General features: G+C 40.9%; 1 protein-coding gene across 1 annotated transcript in view; it reads left to right on the top strand.

Annotated features, from left to right (window-relative positions):
* The first annotated feature begins 391 nt into the window (after nucleotides 1-391).
* Nucleotides 392-12,597, top strand: part of WDR41 (WD repeat domain 41) — a 30,766-nt gene continuing 18,560 nt past the window's right edge. The window contains exons 1-3 of the mRNA XM_018557274.1: nucleotides 392-544; nucleotides 3,857-3,972; nucleotides 11,225-11,273. Of these exons, the coding sequence (XP_018412776.1) occupies nucleotides 497-544; nucleotides 3,857-3,972; nucleotides 11,225-11,273 (213 nt within the window). The 5' untranslated portion in view covers nucleotides 392-496. The remainder of the gene's footprint in view (nucleotides 545-3,856; nucleotides 3,973-11,224; nucleotides 11,274-12,597) is intronic.

The raw sequence follows: 12,597 nt of genomic DNA, 5'->3' as shown, positions 1-12,597 counted from the left end.
ACACACACAAATGTTACGTGCGTTCACAGAAGTAAACACGCACGAATGTTACGTGCGTTCACAGAAGTAAATCTGCTACTACATAATCAAATTGCCTTTAACCAGAGTCTCAGGACTGATAGGTTTAGCTTTATCTTTGCAGCAGAATGGCCGGATGGATATTTTATGTGGGCGGCCAGTCACTAAGCAATGTCACTGCTCTTAAGGATGTTCATTCCTCATAGAAATGATTCGGAGCAGCAAGAATAACAATGTCACATCTAATTCTACTCTTCTCACTCTTCCCCCCAAGCTTTGCTAGTCAGCTGGTTGCAGTAGTTTTGTCAACCCAGCTTGCCGTAGAATGCTTTGCCTGGTTGCTAGGTAACATGCTCTGGTGAATCTGGCCTGTGTGCTGTTGTCGAGCCTGCTGTAAATTGTCACACAGAGTGTATGGTATGACTGGTCTGATTGTGGTATTTGCTCAGGTCGGACACAGGAGTGACAGCTGGCCGTCATGTTCCGGTGGCTCCTGGGCAGTAAAGAACCGCAGGGTGGAGTGGAGGTAAGGAGCCTGACAACCGCCAGCTGCTGAGGAACCACAAGTCACAGAATGCTTTCATAATCTTTTTCAGCTAGAGTCGTGCCAGCCTTGAATTAATGAGGAACTACATGTCCCTGCAAATGGCCTGCTGAGCCTATGAGGCCTAAAGCCAGAGTTAAACATCTGTGCACTGTTTATGTCTGTGACCCCTGTGAGGGGGGGATGGGGGTGTCACAGGGACAGGAAGGCACAGGCAGCAATAAAAACTTCAGTTCTAAACCTGTTGGACAGATTTCCCATCACTTCCTGTCCTGTGTGTCATAAACAATTGCCCTTTTTATTGGTTTATGAAATATTTGTTTCACTTTATTTATTTTCACCTCTTTGCATATGAGTGCTGCTAATCTTCTCCAGCCTTCTTTCAGCCAATTCCTTTCTACATGCACTCCAGTGTCTGTTGCTCATCATTACTCTGAACTAAGAGATGGACCTGGTCTTGGTACGAACCCATTTTCCCTAAATTCGCCAAAGCCTGCTTAAAATGGTGACCGGTACTCCCACCTCCCGGGCCAGTCAGGGGGGTGGCCACAGTGCGGCGGGGGAATTCCCAGCCCTTTTGTGACGTATGCTGCAGGACGGGGAATGTGCCTCTATGATTGGACCAGGGGGGGGCAGTCACAGTTTTGAGCGGGCATGGGCGAACTCAGGAGAAGGCTCATCACTACTATGGACCAGCTCTTTAAAGGGTTTGTGCTTTTAATCCGATTAATCGAACTTAATAATCGGCTAACTAATCGATTATGAAAATAATCGTTAGCTGCAGCCCTAATATTAAGGAAAAATTACTGAAAATTTTGATTTTTTTTTTTACATTATGTTATAATAAACATTTATACTTACCCAATTTTTAGGCAACGCTTTAAAAGCTTTTACCGCTCATCAGTTTAGTGTTATCAGTGAATAATGGAACTAGAATTATTGCTCTCCCTGCGACGTTCGTGGCAATATATAACATGTCCGGCGTAATGGGTGCAATAGTCGTTTTCGCACGTATGCGCACCCGACGCATGTGTGCACGCGTGTATGTAAGGGTGGGGACTTTTTTAAAAAAATGGTGTTTTTTTTTTTCAATTCTTTTTCATGTGTGACTTTAATTATTTTTTTCCTATTTTTTTTGTTTACTTAACTTTATTGCTATCACATACGGGCTAAGAAACTCCCCTATGTGATAGCAAAGATATGTGACAGGTCCTCTTTATGGAGACATCAGGGGTCTCCAAGACCCCTAATGTCACCTAGGACCCCCCTGAAGAAGCTGATGAGGCACAGATCTGCTTCATCAGCTTCTCTCCAGCGTCTGAAGCTGGAGAGTGACACGAGAATGCGGAAGTGACGTAATATACTTGTGTCTTGTTCTGGCACTTCCTGTTATTGTATCGGGTAGGGATGCACCGATGCCTATAGCAGTATCGGTACCGAGTATTTTGGCGACAACTCGTGCTTGCACAAATGCTCTGATACCCCTGATGCTGAATTTTTGGTCAGAGGGCGATCTCTGCTGACCAGCATTGCCGCAAGGGAACATAAAACCAGCTTTCTGGCCAATCAGGCTCCATGCTGTTTGGCCAGCTCGATGTTGATTTGCCGGGAAGCCAGCTTCCTGGCCAATCAACGTGGAGCCGCCTTCCCTGGCAATCAAGAAGCCGGGTACCGGGTAATGACACGCCGCCCGGCTTCCTGATTGCCGGGAAGCAGAAGTACGAGTATCGAAAGATAAATATCGGTACTCGTACTCGTACTCGTTTGCGGAAAAACCGGTATCAGTGCATCCCTAATATTGGGTGACCACGCTTTGTGCTCCTGAGTTGTCAGCCTGTCACATGGACTTTGATGGAGACTACTAGCTGCCCTGCCAGGGCACATTACGCAGGCTTGGTCCACTGTTGTCATAATGGCGAATCCCACCCTGAGCAAAGCCATATGCCATCTCTAGAATAAATGTATATAGTCATGAAGTGGCAGCAAAGAGGCTGTGGAAGATCTGAGCAGTTGCTTTAGAAAACAACAAAATGTCATTCAGTTAGGCTCTATTTTAAAATTTATTTGAGAGTTTACTGATTGAGTTTAGATTTGTTTTACTGCTGTTAGCCTTTCATCATTACTGATATGCTGGTGCAGTGATAAAGGGGATGCAATGTTTACCTTATTATAACACTGGGGCTGACCATGTTGATAATACCAGATGGACCTTTTCATTTTGTAGTTCACTCAAGTCTGCTCAAAGCTCTGGGCGCCACCCCCTCCTCTTGACCCAATCTATTGCGGAGAGGTGCACTCCCCACCCTGCAGCTATACGTTACAAAGGGCCAGGGAATGCCCCAAATGCCACCGCAAATTGGGTTTGGAGGAGGTGGTGGCGGTCAGAGGTTTGAACGGGCTGGGGCAACTCAGGCAAACTGGGTTCACACCAAGCCCAGCCTCATCTCTACTCAGGACCAATAGGAAAGACTGCAGTGACATTTGCTTAAATGCTTGCTTTGTATTTAACGCATGTGGAGAGGATGTTTGTTTTTTCCTCTCAATGACACTGAAGTTTCACTTTAAAAGAGAATTATGGGGTAAGTGTTTTTCCCCATAGTTCTCTTTAGGGTCACGGGAGGACATATACTAACCTCCTCCCGTGATCCAAAGCCCAGTATATCGCGAGCTGTTGCCCGCGATATACTGAGGGTGCCGCAGCCGGGAAGGAAACCGACAATACTGTCTGGATCCACCCAGCTGTGTGAGTGACAGCTGGCTCTGCTGTGCCCGCCCCCTTCCCCGTTCGTTCCTCCAGTCAGTGCTGGAGAGAGGAGAGGGAATCCCTGCGTGGAGCGGTGACTGAAAATCACTCCTCACTGCAGGGAGGTGATCGGGATGTGTTCGCTCACTTCCCGATCAATGGAGCCGACGTGTGACAGCTTCTTTGTCACAGGTCGCCTCTAACTATGAGGTAGAGTGGAAATCACTCACCTCATAGTTCTCCTTTAATTATTGTAACAAGCCCAGTATTTATTTATTTTTGCAGCATTTTCTCAGTTAATTGCCCGTTTTAGTGTTTTTCCTCTGCTTAATTTGTTACCCAGTGTGGTAACAACACTTCCTATAGCACAGACACAACAGAAAGTGAGAGGAAATCTCTGCAAAGTGAATGGAAATCCCCTCTTCTATAGTTCCCACTGGAAAATGTATTCCTATTGATTTCTGATCTTTGCATGTTGTGGATGCTGTAAACTTTGTAATTTCACATTTTTTTATTCTTTGTACTAAAATCAGTGTAATGCTCCATTGCAGAAAACCACAGTGTTGAACATTGGAGAAGAGCAGATCCAGAATCCATACACCGAGCTTTCAGCTTTAAAAAGTCACAATGATATAGTGCGTTTCCTTGTACAAGTGGATGAAAACAGGTAAGAAATACTCATGAGGTTGAAGGCCGATTTGTTATTATACTGTTTACAAGGCCACAGGTTTATAGGTACACACCAACTGAAGCTGAGATGTATACAAGGAACTTTTCTTGTTGAGAAGGTCAGTTTTCCATCCAGACATCAGTCTACCTCGCTCCCTATTGTCTCTAATCTGATCCTGGAATGCACCTGCTGATGCTGATGGAACAGAAAGCACGATAATAAAATGTTTCTAAAGGTGCTCATACACCCTACAAATATCGGCCGATTTTCATATGCGATGGCGTTTTCGTACGATATTCGTGAGGTTGATGGGCAGTGTACAACCGTAAATACTGTACAACGTAAATACTGTACAATCGATCAACTTTTGACTAACCAGCAGGTTAGAAAACTTCAGTCGATCATAGGATTTTCGCAAGGTTGGTGGCGTTTCCGTACGTCAAAATTCGTACGATTTACACTGCACATGCGCAGACAAAAATACGTGCTTCCTGCAACAACAGTCGCATTCAAATCTTGTAGGTAAGTGTCAATCTGATTGGCACGGACATTCATATCATACAAGTATTTGAATGACTAATTTTATGCAGCACATAAAATTCAAAGTTAGTATTTCTGCCAGGACTCTCTTCCGGCACTCACTGCTGAATGAAATAGAAAATGAAATTGTGTATAGTGCCTGACACGTCTCCTTATATATCTTCTATTTCTTTTATACATTTTGTGTATGTATTCATGTTATTAGTTCTCCCAATTTTGTAGGATTGAAATGTACTATTTACTAGACATGTGCACTGCCAAAAAATGTGTTTAGTTTCGTTTCGTTTTAAATTCGGATTTGTGTTATTTCGTTTTTCATCATGCTGACTGGTGAAATTTTTGACTGACTGGTGAGACACCGCCAAATTTTTCAAGCCCTGGAAATTCGGATTCGTTTGCATTCGTTATGTCTGTAATTCGGAATTCGGATACATCCGAATTTCCGAAAATTCGTCCGAATTTCGATTCGGAACGAAACGAATGGCACATGTCTACTATTTACACTCTCTGGTGGCACGGGAGGAGAGCCTACTCAGTATGTACACTTTGGTGTTCTCATCCACCTCTCTAAATTGTTTCATGCTTCAAGTGCTTTGATAATATCTTATTGCAAGCTTTGAAAAGGGATTTTCATGTTCTCAATGTAGGCAGGTAGAAAAATAAATCAGTGATTGGAACATTTACCCTGATTGACTTTTAAGATACTAAATGAATCCTGTACAAAACTTTAAAATTGCATCTTTTTAATTCCTCGCTGACGTGCGACTTTGAAGGTCATAATGATCTAGTTCATCTTTAGTATAATTACTCCGCTGATGCAGCAATGATATGAAAAGTGCACCTGTTATTCATTATCACTGAGGCATACATTTGGTGATCTGGGCGATATTAAATCTAAGAATTCATAGGAATTGTTTATTAATATCATATGGTGCCACACAGAAAGGAGGAACAGTGAAGACCCAGCTTCAACTCATACACTTGTGTTTGTACATTTTAGCAACTTTAAAACAGGAGGTCAGGAGAAACTGGGAAATGTGTGAAAAGAAGCCTAAAGCTCCGCCCACTGGCTGGATATATGAATCCAGAATATTCGTATGCACAATTTCATACCAGACGTGAAATAAAATTAAGTTTGACTTTATTTTAGTCCTTCAAGTGATATGAAAGTTAAAGTGCTTTAAGTTATTTCAAATGCTGATTTAATCGCTTACAATTGATGCTGCTTCTTGATGTTTAAAAGTTAGCTTTCTGCAGAATCATCTGGTCCCCTAAGCACTGGCCCTGATATCCTGTGTTATGGTGGCACCTTTCCCTTGCAGGGTCCTATGGAGCCACCCTTGTGTGCTAGTAAGTGTGTGTGACTCCACAGCAAGGCAATCCACTCCCCTCCCCCCCTGTTCCCCTCTTCTCCTTCCTCCCTCCCTCCCATCTCCTTTCTTCATACTATCAGTAGGACAGCAGCTGAAGACTGTGCTTCCCCTTGGATCTTGTATTGGGCAGGAAGTTCAGGGAAGCTGAGCTGAGAGAGTTGGAGCCAGCTGTTTGAAAACATGATGAATGTAGGGTTTGGGCAATGTTTTTAAAGAAATACTTTGCTGGGCAATGTTGAGGTGTATGATCTGAATTCATAATTGAAATATGATTGATAATTTATTTTCTACTTTCATTGATGATGTGTTGGGGTTCCAATATTTTAGGAACTGTCCAAAAATATCCACCAACACTTAATGCCCCATGAACTTTGACTTCTACCTAACAGCATGGAATGTGCAAAAGCCCTTTTAAAGTGGTAATCACAGCAACCTATGAAACCAATTGGTAAGATACTTTGCAAGCCAACTTTAACTGGCTGTTAACATTTTTGGGCAGATTGTGACTTGGCCTACTCATTAATAGCTGAGCAGGCTGAATAGCTGACCTTAGCAGCATCTTCACTTTCCGTGCTGGGATCAGTGTTGGGAGTTTAAGTAAACTGATGTACAGACTGGTATATTTAAAGCTGTTTTGTGCTTTTGTAGACCCCCATGACAGGGTCACTTTAAGGCAGCTCATACATTTTGAATTGGCTACCATCGCACCAAAGTGGACAGAAAAGCATCCCCCGAACCTCTTCTTTTTTTTTTTTTCCTGACATGCGTTCTTACAATGCAATGGTGTGAATTTAGCCTTAAAGTGTGTATAGTTTTCACTTCAAACAATAAAGAGAGATATTCTGTAGGGCTAAATAATCGGTCTCGAAGTTGGCTAGAGTCTCTTTTCTTCTCCCACACTGCTCTGGAAACGACATTTTATGGTTTGATATAGGTAAAAAGAACCGTATGACATTTACGACTTTATGACATTTTTGGTCATGAGGCTCTGTATTTTTTATGTCAATTTGGATATACCATGATCTTAACTAACAGATTAGAGGCTTACTAAAACACATGTGAACATAAGAAATAGATTGTTAGTAAGTTGTGTTTACTTTCAAGTACCCAATCATATGCCAAATCCATTCAGGGAAAAGTGACAGTGTCTACACATAGTCCACCTCCACCAGGTATGTATGCTTAGCCCACCATCCTCTCTTACCACCTCCCCCTGCTGTTGGAACCCCCCCTAACACAACATAGCTTCTAAGTATGTGGGCATACTTCACCTCTGCTATGTAATGGCTCTCGGGCCTGAGCAGCCAATCACCGGGCCCAATACTGTCACATAGGGAAGGGGGCTTGGTGCCACAACATGTCTGAGCTTTGAAACCAGTCAACAACAGAGCTTAGACAGGCGGGATGTAGGCTATGTGCAGACTGTCACTACACTGTCACTTTTCCCTGAATAGTCAAAGTGACAATCTCTCTTACAATTAGACAATGTCTCATTTTACTTACACATGATTAAAATTTACTTTGCCACATAAACATATCTGTTGTATAGTAAACTTTCATATTATTAGCTGAACACCCTTTACTCCCTTAGTAAATCAAACCTACTCAGTCACTTGATCTTTGTTAATTGATTACTTATATTTTTGTACAAATAAATGTAACTTTCTATTACAGGAGTTCATTGTTCAGTTTTATGAATCTGTGATGATTACAGCAGTCAATACATGTTACGACACAGTAACCTATTTGTAAACCTTATCATATGCTTGGCAATAGATTTTAGGAAACATATCCATCTTTCTAAACAGCAAATCCAATAAGAGTCAATTCACCACACTGGGTTATTTGCAGTAACCTTGACAAATGTGGACTTCTTCAACACACACACACACACACACACAAAGAAATGGGCTTTTTTTCCCCCTGTTATTTTCGTTTTCTGAAAACTTCAGATTTAGTGTTGAGAATTGCTGTTTTTCAAAAGAAAAAGCAATTACAAAGGCTTAAAAGATCAATAGAAATGATGCTAATGTCCTAAAGAAAATGCAAAATATTGAGACTTGTGTTCTTTTGGTGCTCACCTGTCAATCCAGCAGCAAACAAGGAAATCAATAGCCCAGGGAGAAGGCATTAGAAGGTGTAGTTACAGCAACAAATGTCTATCATCAGCACAGTTTCTCCTTTTAATAGGAGCAGCAAGGGGGGATATAATAAAAGCAGTCCCATTCCCAGAGGACACCTCGGCTCAGATGAAAAAGAGAATTGAAATGCCTTAGTGATCCTTAACCACTATATCCAATACCTATTTAATCTGGGAAAATTGACCTGCAATAGGGGTCACACATAATGGATTCATAGTAACTAACTGCCCTAAGTGGCTGGAGAACTCAGCAAAAGTATATGCTAAAAATAAAATACAGAAAAGTTCTCTGCAAGGTATTTGGAATATTATTTAAAAGGGAACTCCATCTTATGCAACCTTTCCCAAACCCCCTCCCATGTACCATATAAGAAAATGTTATATATATATATATATCTATAGATCTATAATCTTGATGTGATGATACACCCTAAGGGGAGCCCTGTCCATATCTCTAAGTGATCAAGTGTACTCCTTACAGCCATAGATCTAAGAGTAGGTGGGTGGTATGGTGAAGTGACAGATGGCACCAGCAGGAGAATTGTCCAAACAGTAAGATACACCAGCACAACGTTGTAGAAACGCATAAATACGACACTTATTCACTACCACAGGAAGCAAAAACATATAAAAAGTTATATGCTGGAAGATGCTAATATACCTTGAACTGCCATTTGCAGTAAAATATGATCACCAAAAACAAGGGTCCCCGTTACCATGGTAACCCATCCATAGTGCACCCAACTGGAAGCGGAAGACAACCACAACTAAAAATATGTCAATGGATCTTGCTCTTGCATAGACGCCACAGTGCATGCTCAGGCCCCTGCTCTCATCATTCACCAATCACTGTAGAGGGTAGGAGAAACCGTAGAGAAGGGCAGAAACATAATGGAAAGCAAAGTGGATCACCATGGAGACCAGGAGGCTTAATGTGGAATTATGGGCAAACTCAAATATAACATATGTTATGCTGTCTGTCTATAGCATTATTACAGCAGTCATTGTGTATATGAGTTAACCCTGTAACATATTTTCATTACCTGTTGATCTGGCCAGTAAATCTGTTGTTTCTCAACTTGCGTTAACAGACTGAACTGTCCAACAAAAGGTAAAGACAAATCATTTAACACTGACAGGTGCTTACAATGGTCAGCTTTTGTTTATGTAGCTAAACCTTTTATCCCAATAGGGTAAAAAACTGGTCTGTTACTTCTTAAAAAATGTTAGCTGGAGGATTTATTTCCTTAGTCAGTTATGTGTAAACATCATCTAAATGTACTATCGCATCTAACACCACACCTCTCCACAGATTCACAATGCTGCGATCCAAGAGAGGCTACATCGCAAATCCATTGATACAGTGAAGGAGTAAGTGTAGCCACCCTAGGGCAGGTAGGTTATCTGGCTGGATCACCAGGTGATAGAAAGGAAAAAAGCCCCAAAGCAGTGCAAATAAAGTAAATAAAAAAAACTCAAAAAATGAACGTAAAGCAAAACAAACAACTAAATTAAATAAAAGAGGCACTCCTGCAGCAAACAGTAAATACGAACAAACAAAACAAATGCCATATTACCAATAAATATAAAACATTACATAATCATCATACTTTGCACAACATTACAGTGGAAAAAACTAAACCCTAGATAGAGGCGTATATAAATCGGGGAGGGAACTCTGGCAGTCAACGCATATTCAAAAAGCAACTAAGGGAAAAGGCTGACTTTTTAATCCAAATGGTGAAATCTTATTCAACGTATGTACCCAAAATACCTCTCTCTGCGATAGCAACTGTGCCCGATCGCCCCCACTATGTTGCATGGGCACATGCTTATTAACAGTTCACCTTAAAATGACACTAAACTCAGGAGTTCAACCCTAAAAATGCATTCAAGTACCTTAAAGTGACATTAAAGTCTGTTTTTTTTTTCTTTTTACATTTATCTATAGCTGGCAAGCAGTAGATATATACAAAAACATATAAAAAAGTTACCAAATTGGTAAAAACGTACCTGTGTCTACGCAGCTCGCTCCCGGCTGTAAAACTCAGCTTCTCGAGCGGCCGTGCAGGAGGATGTGTGCGGGCACATGCGCAGTGGATATCACAAGCAGGGAGAGGAGGAGAGCTACTGTGTAAGTCAATGCATGCAGCCGTGAGCGTGCACGCCTGACAGACTCCGTGGGACAGGAAGAGACCGCAGTCTGCAATGGATCAGAGACTGGCACCAGCACTAGAGGGATTGCTGAAAACTACTGTAAAGAAGAAGATGATCGGATCAAGAGGCATCACTTAAGGTAAGTCCTTAAAGGGACATTAAACCCTCAGATTTTTTAACATAAACTACTGTAATGTGCGCCTTACTGTAATGCATGGTTGTTTCCCTTCTCTTTGCTGCTCTTCCTTTTAAATCTGTATCTCTTCTCATGGTGGGCAGAAATTCTGTTTTGCAGCAGACTGCCTTGTCTCAGGAATGGATACATGGTGTCTGTGTGCAGATTCACAACCTGAGCCAGCACTACAGGAAGATGCACTCAGCTGCAAAGGGAAGTTCTCCCCCAGCATAAGAAGAGATAAGAATTTAAAAGTAAGAGCAGCAAAGAGAAGGGAAACTATCATGGATTACAGTAAGGCGCACATTACAGTATTGGTTTATGTTAAAAAAAATCTGAGGGTTTAATGTCACTTTAAGTCCTTAAGTTAATGTCACTTTAACTATTAACAAATCTTATCTGTGTATCACCTGGCTGATGCACCAAGCTCACTCCAGTGATAGACTACAATCTCACAGTTAGTTTACTAGTATGTATTGAGATTGTAGACCATCACGGGAGTGAGCTTGGAGCGGTGGCTACTTTACAACACACACAGAGACCATGGGAAGCATGGTCCCCCAAATGATTTTGTTCTGAGGGAGAGGTTCATAGAAACCCCGAATAATTAATCTATCATCTTGAACTTTATCTCCTGATAATCTGTAGGATTGGAGGATTTCCCCTTCAATCTTTTTCTGGTGACCGCTCAAAATTGAGATTTTCCCTGACTCTTTGTCCTAGTGGTGGTGGTTACCAGGAAATGTATTGAGGATGCATCTCACTTTATAGGCAGCAGGCTTTATAGTTTTTTTTATTGTAAGTTCATGTTCATAGTTACCAATTTAAATCCCATTTGATGACAATCTCTGTATTTTTGAATAGGTTTGCCTCAGCTGGTGACGATGGATCGGTTATGGTTTGGGATGTTCAGGTATTCAGACTTGTGAACTTTATTATTTGACAAGCAAATGTACAGTTGATTGTAGAGTTTCATTGTGTGATTCTTTTCACCCTCTTCCTTGAATGACACTGTAAAACATTTTTTTCTCTGGATTTCTTTTGTGCTTATTTTAAAATTGTTAGCTAGAGAAATCTAGATTGCCAAAGAGCACACATAAATTAGCTAAGGGGCTAAGGGTTCTCCTGAAAAATGGTGAATGAGGAACTTTCCTGTTACCAAGTCTTCCACAACAGAAATGTGTTAGTTTACTTTTCTGTGATTTTTGTAATTTATTTTTGCGGTGTTGCTCTATACATTATAAGCTATGTTCATCACTATGGTAATGAACTTCAGCAGATGATGCACATATTGAAATAAAAATGAGTAAAAAATAAATAAAGAAAAAGACACAGCGCACAGGAGAGAAGATACTATTAAGTTCATAGTAACAACACCTAGAGATTAAACTATGCTACAGATGATTCATACATTATGAAAGTAACACTAAACTCAGTATAAATTCAGTGTAATAATATATAGGACTGATATAATTATATCAAATAAGAATGTTCACTCAGAAGACAGTCCATTCCAAACAGTGAAAAATCAAAAAAAGCTTTTAAAAGTGAAAAATTCTAAATTCATTCCACACCCCATAGAGTGAGAAAAACATATAAATCATGTGTCCAGTGTTTCATTCCGTGATCTCCTCATGTCATAAATCCACTCCCCAATGTGTATGCAAGAGGAAGGAATATGCAGTGAGTAAGGCCTCCAGGAGACCTTACTCACTGCATATTCCTTCTTCTTGCGTCTCTTTAATTCCTGCCAGGCTATCTTGTCCACTGACATCTGCCAATTTACGTGACCCATGTAATATATGGAGGGAGGGGTATACAGGATCCAGGGAGAATGCTGACAAACGGGATTATCCAAGGGGATCTCGAGGAAGGAGGACGCTGAGATTTTTATGACAAGCACGAATTGGCTGTTGCTATACAGCCAATGTGCATACCCATTGGGGAGTGGATTTATGACATGAGGAGATCGCGGAGTGAAACACTGGACACATGATTTATATATTTTTCTCACTCTATGGGGTGTGGAATGAATTTTGAATTTTTCACTTTTAAAAGCTTTTTTTGATTTTTCAATGTTTGGAATGGACTGTCTTCTGAGTGAACATTCGTATTTGATATAATTATATCAGTCCTATATATTATTACACTGAATTTATGCAATTTGAATATTTTCACTGTATTTGCACTATTTTTATATATTATATGTATATGTGTGTGTATATGTGTATGTATAA

Source organism: Nanorana parkeri, unplaced genomic scaffold, assembly GCF_000935625.1.
Source record: "Nanorana parkeri isolate BGI_ZX_2015 unplaced genomic scaffold, ASM93562v1 scaffold277, whole genome shotgun sequence".
NCBI lineage: Eukaryota > Metazoa > Chordata > Amphibia > Anura > Dicroglossidae > Nanorana > Nanorana parkeri.
Note: the sequence above shows the minus strand (reverse complement) of the source record. Positions and strands in the feature narration are given on the sequence as shown.